Source organism: Polypterus senegalus, chromosome 17 (genome assembly GCF_016835505.1).
Source record: "Polypterus senegalus isolate Bchr_013 chromosome 17, ASM1683550v1, whole genome shotgun sequence".
Classification (NCBI taxonomy): Eukaryota; Metazoa; Chordata; class Cladistia; order Polypteriformes; family Polypteridae; genus Polypterus; species Polypterus senegalus.
The window spans coordinates 93,726,302-93,753,383 of record NC_053170.1 but is presented as its reverse complement, the minus strand read 5'-3'; the positions used below and the strand labels follow the sequence as shown (position 1 = coordinate 93,753,383).

Sequence of the window (27,082 nt, the reverse complement as noted above, 5' to 3'; positions counted from 1 at the left end):
TCCTTTACCATACCCTATAACCAGAAATCACAGGGTGTCAAATCAGGGGAGTGTGGAGGCCATGGCAATGGTCCACCATGACCTATCCATTGACCTGGAAAGGTGTGGTCGAGATGAAAATAATCCATTAGTGTTAACATAATTTTGACTCACCCTGTAGATAGATAGATAGATAGATAGATAGATAGATAGATAGATAAGTAGGTGGAAAACAGGGTACACACCATACTCACAATCCCCAGACTTGCCAATAAGTTCCAAAATAACTTCCAAACAGCGCACACTAGAGGGGGATATCATTGTCAAAGCCTTGGCTCGTAATAAGAGCAAGCACAGAATCTATATAAAATAAAATGTTTATTTTCACAAATTGTTGTTAAATAACAATGAAGCTCCATGGAGCATAAGTAGTAAAGTAATTTCCTGACAAACAATAATGCAGTCCAATGCTAGAAAGTTCAATTGAAATGGCCAGAAACAAACATAGTAAAAAACAGAGCATTAAGGTTCTTAAATAAAGAAATCCGATAGATCAAAGAAACACAAGAAAACTCACCATTTGCAGGCACGTTTGAAACGAACCGCTAGGAACTGTGGGAGACCCTTTAGATTTACAGGGCGGAGGGTAGTTCCTGGCAGTGATTGGCAGGTGGTCCCACCTCTTGGGGGACCACCCGTAAAACACAGGAACATAACAAAGGCAGCTAACAGACAAGATCAAAAGCAAAGAATAATGCACATAAACAACAGAAATCAAAGAAACAATAATGAACAAAAGAGACATAAAACGTGAGTCTAAACCCCAGGCAGAGGAGGAACCGTGGCAAAGACATGAAATAGACCTGAAGAAACTTTACATTGGCTCCCAGGTTCACTTCTAGTATTACTCCTGGGGTAAGATAAGGCTCATTATTTAAATCAGGGACACCAAGCCAGAGTTCTGGTTTGAGGGTCATGGGGTTTTTGAATCTTTTATCCCTCTACTGGCCTTAAATGACCAGAGCTCTATGGCAACTCTTCGGTTACCTGTATGATGAAAGGATCTGCATGGTCCTATCTCAGTAGTTCTTGGAATGGCATTTCCATTTTTGCCCTTTGTTTCCTAGCCTCCTTCTTTTCTTTACTTGTGCTGGTGCACCTTGCAGGTACTCTTAATGGACCACCCACTGGGGGCGTCTTAGTTATTGCAGTGACATACCAACATAAGTCGTTACTGTCACTACATGTTTTCTTTAACATTGCAGACTTTTAAATGGACCTTTTGCCTAACATCCTACCTACCATTCCAGTGCTGAGCAGAACTTCCTTGGAAACTCATCCTCAGAGAGAAATCTCAGCCTGGTCTCTATCTGTATGGAATTGGAAGATTTGTTTTCCTCTGGTACTCCTTAGCCCTTGGACACAAAGTGTAGCTTGATGAGCAATCATGGACGTGTGTGTGTGAGTGTGGCGTGCAAATGATGAATGTACAACCCCAGGATGGTTCCTTCTTTTTTTCAAATAGATTCTGGATTTCCATACCTCTATGTGGCTAGACCTTCCTGTGAGCAGCCTGGATATCTGCTAATTGTACACCATTGCAGACATCCTGCAGTGACAGTCCAGACATAGCACAAGAACCTCCTGTTCTGTGGCACACCTAAATTTGCTCCTCTTGTGTAGATTGAAATCTTGATAGTTTGCTGCCCAAATCCCAGGGTTTACATGCCCACCTCTCTCTCTCTCTCTCTTTCTCATTTATTCTTTCAGAACTGCTTGCTAACTTTGGCAAAGGGCCAAAGCAAATTTAAGTAATTATTTTCTCTACAACTTTTGTGGTTAAATTTTGATGTCAAGCCAAGAATGAAACAAGTTGACTTAATTACAGTTTTATGAATATAGTTAACTCACTAACAATTTCAGTTATTAGAATAATAAACCGAGATGATATGAGATGAAGCTGTTGGCAGTGGAGCAATTATTTAAGGCACATGAATCGTTAGCAGGAGACACTTTAAGACAGATACTTGTCTGTTCATGTACCATTTGCTTGTTTTGTATGTATCTGGGTTGATATCCCTTCTTCGTACATCCCAAAGCATGTGCAGGTTAGATTGATTGACAACTCTAAATTGGCCCAGTGTGAATGAATATGAGAGTGTGCTTTAGTATGACCTGTACTCTATCCAGCCTTGGTTCCTATCTGGCACTGCCAGCACATGCACAGGGTCCCTAGAACCCTGATTTATAAAACTGGGTTACAAAACACACGGATGGATATGCTTATGGGAATAGCAGGTTTGGGAAATGGATAGATGGATTCATTCAATAGTACAATTATTGTCATTAACTCTACAAGAGAAAGAACTGCAGTGGTAGCAGGAGGAACTTTAGATTGTGGCTACAACACCAACTTCATAAATCTAAACAGTCTTTTTGAGTTTTGTAATTCCATATGATGTAACATTGTCAAATCAACTTCATTCAGGTCAGCATCATAGGAGGCCAGAGCCTAAACTGGAAGAATTAGAAGCACAGCAGGAGCCTACCTTGAAATGGGCCGAGGTCTGTCGCAGGGTGATGCCATGTGTCAAGTAAATGTTCTGGAGTGACACTTGCTCAATGATACACTCTGCCTGTTGCAGCTGCTGCAACGCAGCATAACAGTCTGCCTCAAGAGAGCATTTTTATTTGTAACTCCTACCTTGAGTTGTGTTTTTCAAACTTGCTACTTTTCTTATCCCATGTACTGTATATTATGTAAATGTTTTTTTTCAAAGAAAATTGCTCAATAATACACTCTGCAGACCTTGGCCATTGCAAACTGGGATTGCAGTCTCCTTCACTATGGCATTCTCATGCTGACTGTCCATATAAAGACAGTTTTTAGAATACACATTATATCAATTATCTATTTCTAGCTCAAATTCTCACATTTGGCAAACAGTTGATGCCATATGTATTATGTAAATGTTATTAAAGGAAACTTGGCAATCTGCAAAAACAGGTGACACAAGTCCTTCATTATAAAGTTCATTGCCAGCAAAGTCGAGGCTCTCCAATTTTCACTTTAAGCTTTACTCTGTTATACAAGATGTTGTAAACTGCAATTGCTTGGATCTCTTCCACTGAAAATGCCGTCTGCCTCTGTTCAACTTACACACCGCAGGATAGGTAAACGTTTCTGGTCAGGTGCCATTAACGTCACTGGGCAGGACTTTGGGGCCAAAAAATTAAAGCATTGCTTGTTAGCTGAAGAAGAGAGACAAGAGTTTGTTATGAAAAATGTCAGTATAACTCATTTATGTTGCTATGAGTATTCATTGTGTAATTGTCGTATTCATCGGAGAAAGTGTGGGATATGAATGGCACTATATAACTGATAGCTACATGCAAAAGGCACTATATAACAGATAGACAGACATGATAGAAAGATAGATAGATAGATAGATAGATAGATAGATAGATAATATGAAAGGCACTATAAAACAGATAAACAGAAATGAAAAACACTATAGATAGATAGAAAGATAGATAGATAGATAGATAATATGAAAGGCACTATATAACAGATAAACAGAAATGAAAAACACTATAGATAGATAGATAGATAGATAGATAGATAGATAGATAGATAGATAGATAGATAGATAGATAGATTGTGTGAACCAATACACAAATACAAGATTCAGCACTATGGAGATGATGGGCATGATGGGAGGAGTATCCATCCATCCATCCATTTTCTACCCCGCTGAATCCAAACACAGGGTCACGGGGGTCTGCTGGAGCCAATCCCAGCCAACACAGGGCACAAGGCAGGAACCAATCCTGGGCAGGGTGCCAACCCACCGCAGGACACACACAAACACACCCACACACCAAGCACACACTAGGGCCGATTTAGAATTGCCAATTGGGAGGAGTATACTTTATATAATCAAAAATCTGTAGGCAAAAAGAACCCCATTAGCACCTCTTAGCTCATGATGTTGAAATGAACAAATGGTTAAAGGATCTTGTAGTCGTGTGGGTTTCCTCCAGGTGCTCCGGTTTCCACCCACATTCTAAAGACATGCAGATTAGGTGCATTGGCAATTATAAATTGTTCCTAGTGTGTGCTTGGTGTGTGGGCGTGTGTGTGTATGCATGCCCTGCGGTGGGCTGGCGCCCTGCCCGTGGTTTGTTTTCTGCCTTGTGCCCTCTGTTGGCTGGGTTTGGCTCCAGTTGACCCCCATGACCCTGTGGTTAGGATATAGTGGGTTGGATAATGGATGGATCTTGTAGTCTCTAATTTGGTCCTGCTAGATCCCTCCTCTGCCCTTCAATGCTGATAACCTGCAGATCCTGTCACTTTCTCTGACCTTGGTATCACTGTAACTGCCACCTGACTCTTACCTTGTCTTGATCTTACTGTGTGTCCTGGTGAGTTGAGCTGTTGAGACAATCCCTGTGCCCCAAGGATTAGTGTTAGGGCTCTTTCCTTTCTCTCTGTACATGTCCTCACTAGGCACCTATCATCCTTTTCTTATCAGTGCTATGCCAATGAAATACAATCCTTTTGTGCAAATTAAAACAGATCTACTAGTACTATGTTTTCTACTACAACTACTACTACTTCTCTAAATCAACAGTAACAGGTTGTATAGTGAATATGTTCATTTTTATTTGACCCTCACAGACCCCTGAAAGCCATCCATGGAACCCCTAGGGGTCCACAGACCTCAGGTTATCAACCCCTGCCCTAACTAGTCCATCTATTCAGCACCCCATTTCTGCTGAGCTTGGTTCATTATCACTAACACCTGCCAAGTCAGTACACAGCATTGGGGTGGAGATTGAAGCCAGCTGTCACCAGGGACCATGTTGCAACAGTCTCTCAGATTTACTCTGTACAATATCTGCAAGATCAGACCATATCTGTCAGAATATGCAGCACAACACCCGGTCCTGGCTTATCACATCTGCACTTGTGTTACGAAGCTGCTTGAAATGATTTAAAATGCAGCAGTACATCTGGTGTTCAACCAGCCTAGACAGGCACATACCAGTCATCCTTTCAGATTGCTACATTGGCTGATCATAGTTAACACATATTAAGGTCAAGTCCTTGCTATTTGCCTAGAGAGTAGTCAATGGGTCAGCTTGTATATATGCAGTGGATTCAGAAAGTATTCAGGCCACTTCAAAAAACAATTGACTGACGTGTTTTATTTGGCCATTTTTCAACTGTTTTTTTTTTTTAATGCCAGTATTGGCAACCCAAGTGAACAGAATAACAGGTCTTAGTAGTGCTAATGCAATGCCAAAGGTTTCTCTAATAACCAATCAGCATCTAAACTGACTAATTAGGGAAAAGCTAAGGGAGTTGACCGCTAGGGCACCGAAAGAATGGCTAATGAAAGTGAGACCTTGCAGTCATATGTGAAAAATAAACTTTAAGGCAGTCATGTCAAGCAGTAAACGCCATTAGAAACACTAGTAATGTGCTGGCTGTATTTTAAAATCAATTTAATTGGCTCTTGATTAAAAAAAAGGTATCACTTTCTATCAAAAACGTGACAAGTTCAGACTTCTGACTGGTAGTATAACAGTGGGGGCATAATGGTGCAGAGATTGTGCTGCTGCCTCACAAAAAGGAAGCAGGGGGTCTCCACGAACCCACGTGGGTGTCCAGCCATTGTCCTGCGTTAGACTGGCACCCCGTCCGGGGATTCTTCCTGCCTGGCGTCCTATGCTTGCAGACAGGCTCCCTGCTCAAGATTGGGTGGGTATGAGGATGGATGGACTGACAGTATAATAGGTTTACCCTGTGTGTTACTCCACATACATTAAACTTGAATGCCATTACATGTGGGAATGTGCAGATAAATTGTGGTCCTGTAATCAACCATTTATGTTCTCTTGAACTTTAGACCGCTCTTTCCGTTACATCTCTTTACACATTAGCACGCTGTACTTTTTTGTTAACATAGCAGACGTTCTGTATCGAGCACATCAGTGGCAGCACCATTTTGGTATATCAGTAGAGTGATTCTAGTTTTTTTCAGATTTAAAGTGCTAAATGTCGATTTTCTACGCCTAGTTTCGATTTCAGTTATGCATTGCGACGGACGTCGCGTGAAAGCGTTTCAATTTAAATTGAGAACAAAACAATCGGATATAGCGGAAAGAATAAAAAAGTAAGCATTGATGATTCCGATAAGTTGTAAAAACTGTTTTGTATCATTACGTCACTGTATAGGTTCCACATTTGTTTACTTCGTAACAGCTGTTCTTGTTTTTGTCAACCGTGCTTGCAAGACCCGCCCCACATTTCCGGTGACGATGTGTTGCTAAGGGAAGTGACGTCACGCAACTATGACAGACTGCTTCAGATAGAAGGAGGGGGGAAGGGAGGGAGCTGTGTAAGTGTGTGTGTTTAGCCTCGGCAAAAAAGGGGGCTAGTCGTTGAAATCCGTGTCCATCCTCTACGAGGCAAGCGGTGATGTGTTTTTCGGCACCCTGAACATAATCTACATGCTGCTGGCTTTTAGCAAATCTGTATATTGTTGTTTTGTGACAAGAGGGGAGGTAGAAAAGGGATGGTGAAAATTGGACGGTAACAGGAAAAACGGCAGCCGTCTTGAGCGGGGGACTGAAGAAGAGAGGAACTAGGGGAAGAGAATAGCGAGCGGGGAGGCTTGTTCGAAAGGAGCACAGCACGAAAAACAGTTTTAAAAAAAATTGACGACGCCTTTTAAATTCTATCTTTACTTTTTGTTTACATAATACAAAGCCATGGAACTTCGGGTGGGCAATAGGTACAGACTGGGCCGGAAGATCGGAAGCGGATCATTCGGAGACATTTATTTGGGTAAGTGAGACAACAAACAAGTCGGGCTTGTCTTGGCCGTGACAAGGGGGTTGAACGGTTTTATATCATGTCATTCTCTTTCTGATAGCGAGAAAAGCTTAGCATTTGGGAGGGGGGTTGGGGGGCGTACATTGCAAATGTTTTGCTCGTTCTATTGTTACAAGGCTTGGCTCGGAAAACACGAGTCAAATGGTAGGCATGATTAGTCCAAATGGTAAAAATAAAAAACGTAGCCCTTCGTGACACCCATGTTCCAACGTTATTCACCTTTCCTGTAGATCGTAGCTGTCGCATTCCTGTTTTTTCCTGTTTATGCTCGCTTGCCTTCGAGGAACCCAATGAGTGACTGGCTAATCAGATTTGGGTAGGAGATCAGTGGTGGGCAGGGGTCAAATTCTGTCCAGTTCTTAATGTTTAGACATGTTTCAGCTTGTTTTTGTGGATGTCGTTCTGTCCATCATGCACCCACAATAACCTGCGCGTCTCTATTCTGCAATACTCTTCAAACAAAAGAAGCCTGACCCAATCGGGACGCAGCGACAGAAGTTCAGAAATGATCCATTTGTTGGGGGAACATTTGCTCTTCTGTCTTGCCTGCGAGAATTTGCATTCAGTTGTATTGATGTAGGCTAGCTAAGTACTCTTATTTCATGGAGAAACAAAAGGCTTCTCCTATTTTTGAGCTGCAGTCGAGTAGATGAGCCAGCATTTGGCTGTGAAACTGGATCAAGGCCTCGGCTTGGTGTCCCCTGTAATTTAGAGTGGACAGCATTTTACTGCTGCAACTCTGTGTATATTGAGGAAGCTTTCAAACAACCCCTGTGGCTAATCCTTGTAAAAAAAAACTCCTCTCTTAAGTAGTACAATGGATTTTCACCCTTTTGTTTACATATCTCGTTTCTCAGGACTGGAGTTTAGAAATAAATTGTCAGCCTTATTGTTTTAAATGAACAGGATCATTTTTGTAAAAGCAGATTTTGGGGTAAGGGGACAAAGCTTTCCATGCCACACCTCCTTTATTCTTCTTCTGGAGAATGGTTGGCAGTGGTGACCCAGTTTTAACCTCTGGTCACAGGGGCACTGGTAGAGCTACTGGGCAATGGCAGGGAGAAGGGAGTGTGCTCTTTACAGTGAACTGGTTCATTTGGCACTGGGTGCTGCAAAGAGTGTGTAGGAATAGTGATGTAAAGTTTTTTGGAGAACATTTTGACTATAGGAGTACTTGGAGGTGATTGCAGCCTTTTAAACTTCTGAATGTGGTGTGGTTGTACTTTGTATGTCAGACTTTTGAGTTTGGGGGTTAAAAGCACGCTGCTGACACCGTGTCTCAAATGAGGAGTCCCTTCACTTGCCTGAGCTCCAGTTAAAAAAAAAAAAATACAGTACAATACAATTTACTTTTGTATGGCCCAAAAAATCATTTAAGAAGTGCCACAGTGGACATTAACAGGGCTTGCCTTTTGACCGCCCCCACCAGCCTTGACTCCCTAAGAAGACAAGATTATAAAAGAAGTGTAACTTAATTGTATCTCAAATGTTGTAAAACGCCTTGGATGTTGGTGTCAGCAAAGTTGGTGAATACAAATGTAAGGGAGGATGTTAGCGCTGCGAGTGGTGTGACATAGTGGTTACGGCTTTGGACTTTCTTTAGGTTTTGGGTTCAAATCCTGCCGTTGAGAAAGAGACTCCAATTGGAGAAACGCACCCCAAAAGTGGTAAAGTTGCCAGCCAAAAAAGGAAAACAAAATTGACAATTTTAAATTGAATAAGGGTTTTTATGGTAAATAGGAGCTGGAAATAACCAGTGAGGGAAGAACTTAAAGCAAAAAGTGCCCTGAGCATAGGAAAGGCACTATATACATAAGATGTATTATTATTTTGATTAAAGCAAAGTTGTAATATACAAGAGAAAGATCAGATGGAGGTAGAGTTGAAATAATTGTACCGGTGACACAAGGTTAATGTAGGGGTTTGTTGGTCACTTGCAGTGCGTAGGAAAAGTTGAAGCGCAATGAACACATGGAGCAAAAATATTCTTTGTGATGGGAGTTGTGGGAATTAAGTCAGCAGCCATGCATGTGATAAATAATCGATGACAAGCTTTTCCAAAAAGTGGAAAAAGTAAATGTAGGATGTTAACTAGGGTTAATTACAGGTTAGCCATTAGTGGAAGGGTTGTGGTTCTAATCACAGAAGAGCCTCTGTTTTTTAAATCTACTTTTTAATAGAAGACAATATTATGATGCATTTCATCCAGTGTAACTGTATACTATACAGCCCACTTAATGTCAGAGCAATTTGGTAGGCGTCACCTAACCTAGTCAGGAATGGGTGTTGAACTTGGCACCTTTTGGGACCTTCTGAAAATGGGTTCACTGTCAGATTTTCATTTGACGTGAATGTTGTCCATCTTTGTAGAATTTGCTATTCTTAAGAATCCATACAACAGAGAGCAATAATGCAGTGACATGCTTAGACTGGCTTGTTTCAGTTCAGGGCTGTGGGGGTCCTGTGGCCTATCCTGACAGCCTCAGACATAGTAAAGAGAGACTAGTTATTTGGATGGTTCACTCATGCATTCAGTCACACATTCTATCTTTGAATCGCCTGTTAACTCTAGTGCTGTTTGGGGCTGTGAGGCTTCATCTTGGACAACTTGGGAGAAGACATGCAGGATAAGGTTCAAATTATACACAGATTTGTACTGCAGCTTGTTGGCTGTGTGAGGCAGCTCGATTTGCTGCACCATTGTATTCCCTTTTTAACAAATGGTTTTGAAACCAGAGCAGCAATGTAGTCCACGTATGTAACCAGCTTAACAGTCATTATCTGGCTTTACCCTGGTAGGCTGGTCTTGATAAAGAATCGGGTAATGTTTCTAATGATATCAGAAATGTCTTGTTAATTTCCATGCCAATACAGTACATAAAGCAGGACCTAATTTAAGTAGTGGGTTCATTTAATTCTGCCTTTCTTATTTTGGTTTTCTGCATTATGCCATTTCCCAACATCGCTTTGTTTGAGAATTCCACAACAGCCACACTTAAAGCGAGTTTCTTTTTTTTGCTTGAAATTGGTTCTAACCTCTTTATGGTCCAAAGTTGGTAAACAGGTAGAGGGGATGGATGTACTAAAGTCTTTATATAAAAAAAAAAAAGCCTTTCAGCTGTGTCTTGGGTTTGTTTCTTTCATAACGTGGGAAACTGTTGTCTTGACAGTTTGGAGAAAAGCTTCCACATAACACTTTTAACATGCAAATTTGTAGGCTGGAGCAGGGTTTCCTTTGTGCAGTTGGCTGGAAGCCAACTTATGTATTGCATAAGTGTTTATATTTTATGAGTACTGTATTTTTGCCAGAATGAAATGCTGTGCTGCTTTTAAAGGGTTGTGTCTAATCTTGTACTCATAAGGAAATAGCTAATATTGAGCCTTTTTTTGTATAGGAAGGGTTTTAGTTATAAACTGAGGTGAAATTCTCCGAGCTTTATGTACTGCTTGCTTTTTTTTTTTTTTTTTTTTTTACAATTTATTGTCTTTAAACATAATGTACATATTACCAGTAACATTGATTTACTGTTTATTAAACCTGTTGCTTTGAGTTATTCTTAGATTGTATTTTGAAGAACAGTAATTAGATACTTTATTAATCCCAAGGGGAAATTCACATATCAAACATAAAGTCAAAGTGCAATAAAAGGTACAAATTGTGGCAGATATTTTTTCTTTGTGATTATTTATATATATATATATATATATATATATATATATATATATATATATATATATATATATATATATATATATATATATATATGTATATGTGTTTTTTTATAATAAATAAAAACCTTGTAGTATATAGAGGAGTGCACTAGTCACATATATTTAGCGTTTCATGTATTTATACTTTACTAAGCAGAATCTTTTGCATGTAAAGTTACTTGCTAAAAGTCCGCTCATCCTGATTTTCTCCCAAATAAAAGGGACAGTTATGGTCACCACTTTCAATAGTTTTCGGTGAGGTCATGACTACTTTAATTCAGATTTGTGCAATACAGATTGATTAACATCAGTCGTGGTCAGTGAATTTGCTCACTTACAGGCTCGGAACAACATTTGTGTGTAAGTGTAAAGGGTTTCAAATGCCTTTGCAGTTCTCTGAGCTGTCACCAAATCTTCACTTAAATCAATTTTCTAACAGTGGAATTTTCATCAGTAGTGGTTCTTGATAAATGTCACCATCTGTCAAAATCTATTCCAAGCCAAGGTGTAACATTTTCCCTGATACCACAATGACCCATTGAACATCATTAATCTTTATACCTGCACCAGAGGAAGTGGAAAGACACTGGTTAAAATGGATATCCATTGTAGAATGACAAGGCAACTGTTTGCCAATAAGAACAAAAATATTTTCATCATATCTGCTTAAGTGCTCCTAGATAAACTCTCATGGGTTTGGCTTTGTTGACTGGAGTGAAAAGTGGAACATATTGATCAGCAGACCTATTTATGCCTTGAAGGAAAGCTTACTCAATTTTTCTGTAAGAGCGTTATGCCAGTGGTGAAACATGCTGGTGGTATTGTCGTAATTCTGAAATATTTGCTGCATCAGGACCTGGATAATTACACTTTGGTGATACCAGCTTTTCACAATAATCGCTGTCTTGAAGTATAAACCATAATATTGTTCGGGAAATGTGACACATTTCAGCCCCAGTTTTCTGACTGTAAAGGTCACACATCATAGTTGTCGACCATAATTACAAAATGGATTTTTATTTGGTCCCTTTTCATTTTGTTATTAGATGCTTAAGCCATGCCTGGTCCTGTGTTTTCTTGGTGCTGGAGTGACCCAGTAACCAGCTGCATTTTTACCAGTTCAAGCTGGAGAGATGAGTACTTGCTGTTGAATCCATTTGAGTAGAATAATGTTAATAAGCATTTACATGAATACGAGTAGCATCCATTTGTACAATTCCCCTTTTTAATAAATTGGTGGTTATTAAAATGTATTTCAATTTGAAACAGTTATACTAAATGTGTAATACTGGTATGCACTGAAACAGTTTTTGGTTCTGTAGTGACTTGGATTTTTGCCTATACTACCCACTTCTTTGACTTGGCATATTAAATTACTGCAAAAATGTGACTTGAATATGCAGGATAAAAATGACTTAAGTCATATTTGTTTACATTTCATCTCTTATTTAAGTCATAGGATGACATTTCAGTGGTTAGTTTCGGGGGTTCAGGTCTCACATTTGTTCACTCTCTCTGTGGAGTCTTGCAAGTTACAGTCCTTTTTTTCTTACAACATTTCAAAGATTTGTGTTATGTCAGTTGTTGACTTTAAATTGTCTCTGTTTTAGTGAGTGAGTTTGGAAGTATACCTGCACTGTGTCTGTAGATTGGACCCGCTTTGTGCCACAGGTTTGATAATACTATTTAGTCAAAACAGTTGACACACATTAAGTAAACCCTTGCAACATTGTCAACAATTGCATAGTTTTTCAGTGGTTTGCTGTAGAAATTATGGTTCATCCTGCTACCTCAGTTTTTTTTCTTCATATTTATAGTTGAATACAATAAAAGCAGTTTGTTTACTTACGTTATTACTCACCTTTATTGATTGTTGATTAGGTCCACTCTGGAAAGCCTACTGGGTGTGGAAATCTGGTATGAGTGGTTTTGTAATCCCAAAAAAATCAGTTTTTTGAAATGCCTAATTTCAAGATATTTGACTAATTTGCTATCCAAGGATTGAACATGTTATTCATGGTTTAGCCAGGGTCATTTTTGTGTTGTCTGGTTCCTCCTTCATGTTAGCCATAGGATACACCAGCCTAACTGTGACCTGAAATACATAAAAGCTTATTCTTAATTTAAAGAAAATTGCATCTATTTAGTATTATCAGTGAGTTCCATTCTCCCATTGGAAAGGGGAGTGTAAGCAGTTTCACTTCGAAGTGATATGGGTAATGTGAACAGACCATTATCCGAGGAGTTTGCTGCATTAGTCTGCTGAGATGCTTATAGAACTATCATAAATATTGGTGTTGTACCTCTGTTGTTGCCAACTAAATCATTACATCTTTCAGAAATGAGATTATCTGTAGCACCGCTATAGCAAAAACATTTTTATTTGTACAGCACATTTTCATACACAGGATGCAGCCCAAAGTTCTTCACAAGATGTTTAAGAAATAGTTAAAACAAAAAAAAATAAATAAATTGAGTATGAATAATAGTGAATAAGTAACCAAAGACAAATCCTTACAAGCTTACATAATAGATAATTAGTAGAAAAGCAGAGTCCATAATATAAAATCTTTTTATCACGATAATAATTTTCGTATCGGTTGATATTAAGATGTTTCATGACATTAACCAAATAACAATTTTTGTGTAGCTTAAAGGTTCCTTTTTACTCCTAAGTGAGATGTAAAGATATCGCAAGATTAATTTTGGTTTAAATATTTTATTTTCTGTCATAAGTTGAACATGGCAAATGTACTGTAGAACATTATGCAACTTTATTTCATATAAATAGGTACATAAAATAAAATCTGAATTCTAACCGGTCAAAAGCGTTCAAGTTTTACAGGAGAACACAGTAAATTTTTGGTCAGTTACAAATAAATACAGTAGTTATTAATACCAAGTAAAATCTAAAAAAAAAAATACATCCATACTGTATCCTTTCTTTTGTATAGATTTAAATTGTTGGGTAACAAATCCACAAGTGAGCAGACAAAACCTTCTGTGTATATCCTCCGTACAAATTCAAGCGGCTTTCAAACGTAAACAAAATTGACATTCATTTAATTGTGGTCTGCTTATGCTCCAAGGCAAAAAAATAATATATTTGTATGTAAGTCTCCTCACCAACCTGCCAATAGCTGAATGAAGTAGATGCCCAAAGCACTACAGCTGTGTCCAGTTGGTTTAGTGTTGTGGCCTTCACTGTATTCGTCCCACAGTCTGTTGTGATGCAGACTTTTCTCTTCACTTGGTCCCTAGGATGCAAATGCTTCTGTCAGTCCTAAATCAAACTTCGCCTGTATGATCCTAAGGAAAATAGGCAGTTTGCAGACATTTGCTTTTCACATTCCAATCTTGGTCAATGAAATGGGCAGTGAGACTCCTACATGGTTCTGATGTGTAACTTGACCACAAATCCATTGTGGTAGTGACGTGAGATGCATTTTACAGCTCATTTTCAATTGTCTCGCTCCACTCCGTGTGTAGCTGGTGAAGTGCCATCCGAGAGAAATACTTACATCCAGGGATTTGGTAACAAGGGTCAATTTAATCAGTGGCTTAAATCTAACATTTTCAGCCATGCCTGCTGGCATTGTCTTTTGCAATAAAGTAGGCTATTGCATTTGTGATATTACTTTGTCTCATCCTTGGCATGGAGCTGAAGAAATTGGACACTATGGTCTGATGTTGTGTGGTTGTTTTAGGGGGATCACCAGCACTTACTTTGGTCCGGGACTTTAGAGTCTTGCCTTGTGCATGCTCTGAAGCAGGGGTGCCCAATACGTTGATCGTGATCGACCGGTAGATCGCAAAGGTAGTGCAGGTAGATTGCGTTGCATTCAAAAAAATTTTTTTAAACGTTAGTTTATCATATATCCTCCCTATGGCATTTGCCACTTGATTAACATACAGGGCGGCCAGTCTGAGATCTCTTCTCTTCTAACACACTGGTCATCCTGTACTTGCGAGCTACTGCAAACCTCCGGCTGTGATCTTGTTAGCTTTCCAATTTATATCGACTAAAGAAGGGATTTAAAAAAAAAATTGTTTGGGGAGGGTATGGGCTGAATGTGGAATTGGAAGAGGATTTTTTTCTCCCAGTGTCACAATCGAAGTGCGTTTGTCTGATCTGTCAATCTATCATTGCTATTCCAAAGAAGGAAAATGTGGAAAGGCACTTTCAAACTGTTCATAAAAACTACGAAACTGATGTCCTTCCAAAAAGTGATCTGAGAAAGAGAGAGAAATGGGAACTAAAATCGCAGTTAATCGGACAGTCGTCATTTTTCACTCTGCTGAATTCAAAAGCTCCTTGACTGCCTTATTCGGCTCTACTTATTTATGCGAGTCAGCCTTTTCCCACATGATGATCATTAAATCTAAATACTGTGGTGACCATAAATGTATTGAATTGTTGTTGTGCCATAAAGGTTATGACAAAGTGATGCAAGGTATGTCAACATACATTTTATGTATATTTAGTATACTCAGTATCTGTCTGTCTGTCTGTGTCTCTCTCTCTCATTTTAAAAGTAGCTCGGAAGCCGAAAAAGTGTGGGCACCCCTGCTCTAAAGGATCATACTGCTTCAGATGATACCAACGATTAGTGGTATTATCTGTCGTTGGGAACATGCTTTCAAAACAATTTTCAGTGCATGCCACACTGCTTCTTGTCAGACTTTAATTACCCAAAATATCTCCACACTACCACATTTGTTTGACGTTTCTTTTCAACAGTGTCCTCATCTTTTGAGCTTTGGGGTGTCGTCTTTGGTAACACTGATTTTTTGAGTTTTTGTTAGTATTTTCTGTTTTATTTTGCTCCCGTTCCTGACATACTGGTGTGGCAAGCTGCAAGTGTGCTGCTGACAGCTGCTACCCCTACGCTCAGTGCTGTGTGTCAGCCTAACCTGACATGGCTGTAACTCTATTCCAGCCAAATGAATGGTTTGGCACAACGCTATTCTCATTATCATTAGCTTTTCGTTGTGTTTGTCAAAACATGGATGGAATGAGTTCCATCGATATATGGACCACATCTTCGATAGAAACGTTATTTTGTGATAAAACGTTAAAGATACTTATCTCCCAGCCCTAAATAATGCATTGCAAGTATTTAAAGAGAAGACCGCTGGTAAGGCCAAATGGTTGGGAGGAATGCAAAAAAAAAAAAAAAAACATAAGCTGGAGAAAAAATTCTGCAGGGTTCCTAGTCTTTGTCCCAGAAGATTAGATGCAATGGGTCTTGAACAGCCAGGGCACCTGCCTTAATGTGAGCATCACAGGTGGCTGCACAATACCTTGATCAGGTGATTGTCATGGCGTTGCAAGTGCCACCGCAGAAAAAAACAAAAGAAAGCCGGGAAAAGTAGAGATGGGTTGATCTGCAAGATGCATGTTCCCAGACACTTGAGCTAGTGTCTTTGAAAATATTTGAAGAAATATTAAAACAGTGACATTTTTTGGTAAGACCTGCCTAAGCATATCTATCATATTTTCTCATACCTACACGTCGGTGAGTTGTCAAAGGTTTGTAGGCGGCATTTTTCTATAGTTCTGCACAGCACTCTGTAATAATGATCAATAACTTTTAAAAGTCATCCTGCTGCGGTTAGTAGCAGTACAGTTGACTTAGTCTGTTGGAGTTCAAAGGGGGCAATCGCTTTTTCACTAAGAGTAGTTGGCATTGACTTTTTCTTTGATACATCGTTAAATTGTCTTTTGTTCAATCTGGGTTGATGAACCAACTGTGCACATCGCATTGCTCGATATGCATCCAAGTTGCTTGGTGAAGGATCTACAGTCAGTCAGTGATGGTAATGAGACCAGGCGCTACACAGTGTGATCCTAAGCCTTGGACACAAAAGCCCATAATAAAGGTGTTTGTAAACTCTCTTTATAACACTGAACTAATTATTGTTCCCTTTCAAATGACTTGTGTACCAACTTGTTAACTTTTTCACTATGCAGTTAAACATTGTTGCCCTCAGAAATTGTACATGATACTTGCATGGATAAATTGAATGCTCCTGTTTCACTGGAGTGTTACCTGGTTTCAGTTAGTAGTGGTGCTGCATTGTTGTAGCTGATTTTATGACCTTGTCTTTAATTGACAAAACTTTGAAGTCAAATATCGAATTTCATGTAACATTTAAGTAACCCTATATGGTATTCCGGATTGAGGAGGACGTCATTCTCTGGGTTTTAATTGCAGTAATTGGCTATGCAAGTCCTTTTTATTCGGGAAGTAAGACCTGGACCATAATGGTACACCCTTATCCTCCTGAACCAAACCTAGCCCGGTACTTTAATTACGCAAAGGCTATTGTCTTTGTGAAAATTGTAATATTTCAGTTTAAGTCGTACAGTAATCACTTGGCACATTTGTGGCATGTGATCATAGTAAGGGGATTGTTAACAATCTGAATTAAACTTTTGTATCTTAGTACCGCAGTCTGTCTATAAGGAACACAGACCTGTTGAATATGTTTTTACAGTTTTATTCCATTTTACTTGCCCCTTGTATCAGCCGGGATAGCAAGAGGGTTTGTATTTTATTCTGAGATGCACTTTCACCCCTCTTAGCACACACAAGGAGATTCCTCTAGTTCAATATTTTTATTGTAATTTAATATGGAATGTCTCGAAGTATTGCATTATGTTAAGTCACTATGTAACTTTACTGAATTTTCTCACAATGCTACTGCTGTAATTGAAACAGGTCACCTTCTACTGTGTGAGAAAGAGCAGCCTTTAACATTTGAATGCAAGTTGGTATGTGCCGCGTTACTATGGTTTGGCTATAATTTGTATTTCAACAGGGAGGTGGCACTTGAACACTGACGTGAAATTCATGCAAAGACAATTTTTGAATTATCTACAGTCTCATCCCATAATAATAAAAGGACAGAACTTTCTTTACTCAGAGCAATGCAGAGCTCTGGGGATTTTTCACAGGTGAAACAGTCAGTCAGACATCTTGCATGTATTTATTCAGCAGGGACCGTTGGGATGTTCCATATTTACTGCTCGGAGTGTCACTGGGGAAAGGTCATTCAACCTGCAGTGCTGTGTCAAAGCCACAACAGTAACAAAAAAAAAACACACAACTCCTCAACAATACTAAATTGGCCATCACGACTGAAATTTATACCTAGCTTGAGTTAAAAGAATCTTATGATAATTCAGATTCACGGCTGGCCTGTGCAAGGGACGCCTGATAAATATGACAGAGTTGAATGCAGCAGTTAGCCGAGGTCCTCTTGATTCTTTTTCTTTTCTGTTCTCAGGGTGTTGCTTTTGTGTGCAGAAATTTGCGGGGGGGAGCTTATAGAGGGCTACAAATCAGAAATCCCACGGCGGACATAGTTAGCAGCTCTGGTGCCCGATTGTGTCCAGCCTTTTTATGACCTCAAATGCCAGTAGATTTTAACAACTTATGCAATTTTAAGAAAATTCTGATTTGGTGCAATAAACCCATTAGTAGTGTTTAACCAGGAGCTTTCACCCAAATGCTAAGAAGGACCTTTTCAGCATTTCTCCAGGCAGAGTCCAAGAGAGATTTTCTCATAGTGCAGTAATGAAAACAAAAGCAAGAATGTATAAAAGCAAGCAATGTAGCACAATAAGCAGAAATGGTAAATGAATAGGATTTCAGGTTACACAAGTGCAGATCTTATTTAATGCACAGACCACAGTGATGCTTTCAATATTGAACTTCATGATTGTCTGATAGTCTTTATTAACTTGTTTTTTTGCTTGAAACTTCTTTTCTCTGTATGCACTCAGAGGTGATGCATATTTTTTGCTTGTTCAACAGTAATGTTTTGACCTCATGGACATTTTAAAATGTATCATTATAGTTGAAATTTGTGTCTGTCAGATATACAGGAACATATATGTGTAGCCTCCTTATTTTTAAGCCACCTTCAATTCTGTTTTAATATGAAAGATTCACATCTTCTCTGTGGTCTTAGATAGCAGTCTTGTCAAAAGGGTCCTTTTTTGTATTGGATTGAAACCAGACATCATCATTCTGAGCCTTATTACACTCTGCAAGATGGTTGCTCAAGTTACCTTCTGTTGGAGTGTACATGTCTGCTTGGAAAAATGAATTCTATCTAGTAAGCTCCATCTTTAGTGATGATTCACAGATTTTAGGAAAAAATGTTCACTGTAACTAATGTTTGGTTTTCGAAACTCAAGATAATGTTAATCACTACACAAATGGCTTCTGGGAGTAATGTCAAATACAGAAAAATCCAAGATTAAAGGAAACGTCAAGCTTTCTAATTTGACCAGGTGATGCAAAAAGAACAGTTTACTTTCTTTCAACTTAAAGTATTAAGACACGAAGACAGTATTTTCTTTGAGCAAGGCATGTATCCATCTAGCTTATGGTCCCCCTTCTCTTCTTGCAGCACAAGACAGGAAAAGGGGGTCGTTGTGATCAATCAGATTCTGCAGCAGTCGCTTAGGTTAAACAGAGCAAATAAAAAACCTTCTGATGTACCTTTACACGTAACAATGAGCTGATGACACGGTCCACATTGACCCGCATTTATTGAACAGAAGTGCTATGCAGCTGATAAAGGTAGAGATGTCCAGATATTGTCGCCTCCTGTCGTACTATCATTATGGTCCAGGTGTTTCGGGGTAGTGATTTAAAGAGATTGTTCAATGCAGCGGCTGGGTCTGTTAGAAGTTATAGAAAATGAAGGCCAATTTAATGATACTTCAGTTTTTTCCAAGTTATACTCACTTGAGTATGCAGTGTTGCTGTTTTACTTCATTTCCTCTCTGTATTAAGCTCATGGGCATGTACTTGACAGATAAGCCATGTGTTAAACTGATGCAACCACGCAAATGTGACACTTGATTTTAAATTCAGTTTTGAAGTCCTGGTAATATAAAAAGATGGTTGAGTCACAAGGTCACATAAATATGGACTTATTAAACTAATATTGCTTACTAGTAAGAGGAAAAGAAGCACAAAGCTTTGTGTAAAATTTGAGCGCTGGATGTGTGGAGCTTCACTGTGGTGATTTAGAAATGACAATATTTACCTATATAGGAGGCTGTAGAAATTGTACTGTACCACCCAGTATAAAAAATTGACCGCTCCCACTCCACCTCAACGCGGCAGTCAAGAATTTTGGGTGGACAACTTATCAGAGTGGATTAGGTTATATAAGGTGATGAAATGAGGTGTCACCTTGCAAAAATGTGATTGTCCCTGCATTAGGGCTTAAACTCACCCAAAACTAGGCAGAACATGCTGACAATCGCTCAATAACACTGAAACCTTATCAAACCAGCCGGATCTAATTAATGGCCACTGGGGGAAGCAGAATTAGGCACAAGCAAGTAGCAATCCTGGGCATGCCAGTTTATTGCTGGATGCAACCATCTTAACATGTATTCATGGCCAATCTCCAGATAAGCTAACATTAGCACATCTTTGGGGGAATATAGAAAGAAATTCTTCCAGACACTGGGAGATCACACAGAAGGCTACATGGGAGATTCAAATCCAATATTTTTCATTTGTGAAATGGCAGCTCTAACCCCTGTGCTCTGCAACTGATTTTGTTTATTAAAATGAAATTGTTTTTAAAATATGTATTCTTTGCTTAAAATTTATCGCACAATCTTAACTAAATTAAATTTGAGCAACTATAGCTACCTTTTTTAGATTAAATTATTTTGGCACATTATCAGTCAGATTCCATTTTAAATTCTTCTACTCTTATTTGGTTCCTTCTTCTCATGTAACTGTCTTAAAACTTCTCATAGTATTAACTCTGTTTAAAAGAAACCCTTATTTGGCAAAATTTTAAGTACAATGGGAAAATGTTTTATGTTTATTATAAGCATAGGTGATAGAAGCCAAAACCAAAGTGGGTGAAACTGACATTCTGCTTACTTTGAACTACTCTTTCAGTTAAAGACAGACATTTTACATCTGATTAGGAAACTGGTTGGAACAAAACAATAGCCACAGGGGAAACTGGTTGGAACAAAACAATAGCCACAGGGGTACTCCAGGGTAGTAAAGCACATCTTTGTGATTTAATCTGTGCACCTATGTGTTTCGATGCACTTTAATCTTGTTTCTGTAGAGGTGCATGCCATTGTAGTATTTGTGAATCCTAGTAAAATTTCAGTTACACAAGTATTTATTGAAGTATGTTTTATATTTAAGAAATCAACATGATCCCCCCCCACCCCAATTTCACCACTGTGTATTGTGTGTGTATATATGTATGTGTATATATCCATTATAAAGGCTTTTAGCAGCCACAGATCCAGAGCTCTCAGCGCATATAAAGCATATAAGGACAATATGTTATAGATGAAATGTTGACAACGGCGCGAAGAAGAGACTCAAAAGCGTTGGGGAGAAGAAAAATGCAAAAAAGAAAAGGAATAATCTAGGTGCAAATTCAGAAAATAAGGAAAGTAATAATCATCCCGGAAAAAATGGCTCGGGTGAAATTCCGTTTCAACGATATATATATATAAATCAACTATATATATATATATTCATTCCCCCCATTGGCATACTGTTGTAGCTATAGTCTTAAAATGTACTAATATTCATCATGACATTTACATTTTTTAAATTTTTTTATTATACCTGGATAGGATTAGAAATGAGTACATTGGAAAGTCAGCTCAAGTTGGATGGTTGTGCGGCACAGTCAGAGAGGCGCGATTGCATTGGTTTGGACGTGTGAAGAGGAGAGATGCTGGGTATATTGAGAGAAGGTTGCTAAGGATAGAGCTGCCAGTAAAGAGGAGAAGGCCTAAGCAAAGGTTTATGGATGTGGTGAGAAAGGACATGAAGGTGATGGGTTTAACAAAACAAGATGCAGAGACAAAGATGTGGAAGATGATGTTCCGCTGTGGCAACCCCTAACGGGAGCAGCCGAAAGAAAATTAATACCTGATACAATAACACTCATCAGGGCCAAGCCAGTTAGACTAGTTTTGTTATTTTTTGTTTTAAAAATGATCTGCCCGAGTGGTGTGTTTTTGATTTCCCCGTGATGATTTATGAGGATGAGAATTTCATGTAACTGACCTTTTGCTGCAAATCATTTAATAAAGATAATGGTACTATTTTATATATATATATATATATATATATATATATATATATATATAAAATATGGTTTTGAGCTATGCTCCTTTCCCGTGGTCCCCAAAGCTACCAGGGCGGTCACCCCCTCGTGGTCTGGAGGAGGCATAATACGAATTAAAGCCATAGGTTTCTTATCATTGGAAGCTTACTGTGGCATTCTTAACGTTCTTCTAAGTAAACTTTTTTTTTTTTATGCACAAAATCCTTTCAAGAATATAGACATTGTTTTAATGTGTGCTAATGTATTGTCATCTTTGAAAATGAGCAGATTCAGTTATTTGATACAAATTAATATTGCTATATGCTGTTTTACTGGATATCATTTTAATTTAAGGTTTAAATAAGAAGAAACAAACAATTATGCATAACTGAATGTAGTCTGATTATCTATGAAATCTAGTGCAAATATTCAATTTATAGTTAATGGTGAAACCACTTTCAACACAGAGCAGTGGTTTGTAAGCTCTTGCATTATTTTAATCTTTAGACAAACCAGAGCTGCAAACTGGAAAATTCTGGAAATTGATTTTGCTTGCAGGTTTTTGTTTTTTTTGTAATTTTATGGCACTAGAGTTGATTTGTAAACTAGTTATGTTTGTTTTTGGTATCTTGGGTGTGTAGTTTAGTATAATGATTTCACAGGTAACAGGCAGTTAGCCAAGTTAAACCCTAGTTACTAACTTCTTGGTTGTTGCTTTGACAGTTTGTTTGGTTAGTATTGCTTTAATTTATTCATTATATTTTGTATTTTATTTTATTTTTTTACTTTATAAGTAAAGTATTATGCTTTTTAATATGTGACTTTAAATTAGTCACTGCATTAAATAATCAACCAGAATTTCTTTTAATCAGTGCATTTTTTTTAAAAAACTCTGGCACACCACCAAGAACCTAAATCGCATTCCAGCAGTAGGGGCTGTGAGGAAGATGCCATCACTGGAAAGTGTGTTGTTCACATGGTATTATTGATGGGAAACGAGATTTCCAGTGGGAAATCTTATAGCAGAACAATATGGAGATAGCTAATTGAGGTAGTAACAAAGTGTGTCACAAGGCAGCACAAACCTCTCCCTCGTTCAGTTATTCAAAATCAGATCTGCATTGTTTTAGCAGCCACTTTTGCACTTTCATGAGATGAGTTAACCTGTTCAATAATTTCATTTTGAGGGAGTCACATTGCTGTTTTGGGACAAACTGTTGCTAAAGTAATGCAACTGTAGTGAGTTTCTAGGTGAGATTCTCTGGTAATAACTTTCTTTCCATGCAAACTTAAGTATGCTTCAGTATCTCACAAGGTGTATTTCACCTTTCACATTTAACCATTTACGATTTAGCAGTTAATCTAACCATCTCTTTGGAATTTAGAAAACGAAGCCAGCAAACCCAGGGGAAAAGGCACATTGATCCTGAGAAGAACATCACCACAAACTCCTTTCTTGGTTTACCACATCCAGGAAATAAGCTAGAATTTAAGTCTTACGTTCTATGCTCTTTGAGCAGATCTTTGAATTGCTTAACTCTTGTATACATACCCCAGGTCACTAGCAGCCTGTTGACATTATGTCTATAGCTCTCACAAGGTCAAATGATACGGTGCAGCCCATAGGTATGGCTTTTTTATTTAATCTGCAACAATTTACTACCAAAATATGACAGAATAATTTAACATTTTTATTTGCATTATTTATTTGCTTGCATTGTATAGTATTGCTAGTTCCCCTGAATGTGGTAAATTGTCAGTATTTTTACATGCAGAATTTAATTGCTGCATTTGCAGACAGCACTTAAAACATGCTTTTTTGTGTGAATGTTTTTTACGGCTGTATCTCTATCTTCTTATTTATTATTTAGGTATTTATAGATTTGAAAGGTAAAGAAATGCTTTCATGCTTTTCAGCACAGCAAGCCGTTGAAAAAGAGTCCTGTCGTTGATGGCACATTACAAGTTTGAGAAAGACTGAAGTACGCAACGGGGAGACGAACAGTGAACAAGAGTGAGGCAGTGCAGAGTTTTGCTTCTGATGTTTCAGATCATGAAGGTTGCGGGCAGGTAATTGAAAAGGGAATGAGCACAGACCGTGATGATGTTAAAGGTGAAGAGTGGCAGGCAGATGTGGAAGCTGCGCAGAGTAAAAATGCACAATTGGCATCACCTGAGAAAGACTCTTAGAGAAGCAGTAGTGGACAGTGAAACTCAAATTATTGTTTATTAGAGTTTTTAGAGTTAAGAGATAAAAGTGCTGCTGACACTTACTAGCAAAGGATACAAAGAAAATGACAAAGAACAAGTAAGAAAGAGACTTGGGTCCATGTAGCAGGGAGGGAAATGATAACCCATTCAAGTGGGGAAAGTACCGAGTGATACCTATGATACCATCAGAACATGAATATACTAGGCAGGTAGTTGGAAAGAGCTCAGACGTTTAGGAGGAGGTTGGAGGTGAAGGGGCCAGGCACCTGTCGCTGCTATGTATAGAAGCAAAAGTGGACAAAAAACAAAAGGTGTCACATGTTCAGTTTCACTGGAAAGCCAAACAGCTGCCTGCTGCAGTGAATGCTGGGAGCCATGTTGCATTCATCATAAAAAATGTAATTGGGGTCTGCAGTTTGTTGTGTTGAGTAGCAGACTGATTGTGTAAAGAGTATTGAAATATTAAAAATGTAATAATTAGAAATTACTTTAAAAAGTGTTCAGGAAAGAGATTTTGTTAAAAGTTTGTACTGTTAATGATAATTTATGGCTTAATAAAGATACATGCTGAGTCACTAAGGGCCGTAGGTATACAACAGTGTTTGTCAGGAGTATCTGTATGCAAGGAGTCTGTGGGAGCCAGAATTCTGGCAGGGTTATAAGGGATCAAATACATATTTCACTCACTGACGGGCAAGTCACTTTATAACTTTTATGTAATGTGTTTTTTCTGAATTGTTTTTTGATATTCTGTCTATCTCTATTAAAATGAAACTACCATAAAAATTAGAGACTGTTCATTTCTTTGTATGTGAGCAAACGTACAAATTCAGCAGGGGATCAAATTTTCTCCCATCATGGGACATATCTGGTCCTCCAGAATGTTAAATAAATGACATGTAAACACGATACATTGTCTTGACCCTCATGTGGATTTTGCAGAAATTGACGCCAAGAAGAAGGTGCACGTGACTTTTTTTTAAATCTGAACGAACGCAAGTGGTGAAAGCCTGTGTGGGCGGTCTGATTCACTGCAATGAGCAGAAAAATGCTTGCCATTTAATCAATGCTCACCAGATGCTGCAGACGGCAGAAAAACGCTCAGTTGAGACATCTGTGTGCATAGGGCCTTACCGAATAACTAGAAGTCATGTAACATGATGTTGGCTTTAGTTTGAAGCTTACTTTAGGTTTTTGTAGATATCCATGTAGTTGAACGAATGAAAGTAGTGACTGTTGCTTTATTGGTGTTAACAGGATTTATTAATTAACCAATAAGCCATCTCACTATGCTTTCCTTGTTTGTCCAAGCTTGGACAGTTTGGTAACTGCTACTCACTAAATGTTAGCATGGTAGTACTGCCAACTGCTTAATTGCGTCCTTGTGATAAAGGTTTGCACAAAACATTTATTTTTAGTTATAAATTCACAATGTTACGTAATTGGAAACAGTAATATTAGCCTTTTGTTGTTTTGCTTTAAAAGTTCAGCAGGATTTTCCCCTTTTGTTATGTTGAACTGTGGGATTTGTAAGCAAAATGCACTTTTTACAATCCTACACTGAAGCTGAAGTTTACTGGGTATACTAAAACTTTATAGGTGAGATTTTCAACATTGTCTTGACCTGCCTTCGTTCATCAGTGCATCAGGTGTTCTTCACCCTTCCCTTGCGTTAGTGGCATCTAGAATAATCTGTCATCCAGAAGTAAAATCTGACAGCTTTGGATATTTAAATGTTTAAGCATGACTACCCAGTAGCATACGAGTGTTAAATATTCATCAACTCTTGTGTGCAATATGGCAGGCATTTTAAGCTCTGGCATACTCTATATGGTTTTCTTGGGCATTCACATTACAAGTAGTGTTGAATAAAGCAGCACTAATACACGGATACTTAATAATCTACCGTTCTCAATTGGCATAATTTTTCAGCAGCACTATAGCTTGATGAAAATGCAAATTAAATGTATGTTTGCAGGGTGTAATTTTTACTAATGTGCTGTGTTTTGTACAGTCGTAGAGGCTGTTTTTGGTGGGTAGATTATAAAAAGTGTTTAATAGGTTTTGCTTATCACCTGAAAAAAGAGACTGATTTGGGAAATTGTTTTTTGGTGCTTTGTAAATGTCTATGGTTTTCTTGTTTGTAGTGAAAGATTTATACTACTCCCCCATAATATTATACTTGGAGATGAATCCTGTGATAAAGTTTGCAAGTCCACTGCAATGGAATGAGCCGTCCATCTGTACAAATATTAAAGGTTCTTCTGTGGATCTTTCTTTCTGTGTGTGTGTGCGCACGTGCGTGTTTTGTTTTTATGGCCATGGTGCAGCTGCTGATCTGGGCAATGTTTTATTCTATGTCCTGACACACTTTGTGTTTTTTCATCATTTTTCCAGTATGGTCTTGTGCCTGGGCACAATCATTTGACTATAGATCACATGTTGTTGCTGAGTGCCTGCTTGCAGAAACAAGAGAAATAGCTGTGCAGCTTAAAAGGCGAAGGTTTTTGAACATTGTGTTCCCTTATTGCAGATTTGCTGCAGAGAGCAGGATGTGGTTTAATATTGATTCTCTTGATAGTGATACAAATTGGAGCAAGAGGAGACTGTTTGGCACGTAACAATGAGTAAATGACATTTGTTTTGTAAAGTATTTAACTTGGACATTTTCAGTTTATTGGACGATCCTGTCTGTCTAAGCCTTCTACTTTTTATATTCATTCTGAAGCACTTGGAGCTATGTAAACTATTTTCATTCTTGCAAATGCTTTAAATATTTTGTTGTACCATGGCACAGATGGCAACCACATGTTGATATGTTTGTGCCAAAAATTAATCCCTTCTAGGCATGACAGACAGACCTGTAGCGTTGTTAGAGACTTGTTTTTTATTTTTTTGGCATAGTATCAGACTACTGATTATATTTACAAACAAAAATGCAAAGCATGTATAACAAAATGTAATGCAAGGTGAGCAATAATATACTAATACATATCTGTAAATGGGGTGTTTTTATTAGTTTAGTTCTTAATGCACCTGAATATTCAAGTATAAATTTAAAGATTAAATGAGCGGACATTGATAAATTAATTAGAAATGCAAATGTAAAACATTTATGATCTTGGTAGACATAATTTTAGGCTATAA

The 27,082-nt window shown here is 38.3% G+C and overlaps 1 protein-coding gene across 3 annotated transcripts in view; it reads left to right on the top strand.

Moving 5' to 3' along the window:
• Nucleotides 1–6,353: 6,353 nt before the first annotated feature.
• The window catches only part of LOC120517703 (casein kinase I), a 49,426-nt gene continuing 28,697 nt past the window's right edge, over nucleotides 6,354–27,082 (top strand). For 2 of the 3 annotated variants that reach the window (XM_039740151.1, XM_039740152.1), the window contains exon 1: nucleotides 6,354–6,835. In XM_039740151.1, the coding sequence (XP_039596085.1) occupies nucleotides 6,760–6,835 (76 nt within the window). In that variant the 5' untranslated portion in view covers nucleotides 6,354–6,759. The remainder of the gene's footprint in view (nucleotides 6,836–27,082) is intronic. The other variant, XM_039740150.1, reaches the window with a different exon arrangement.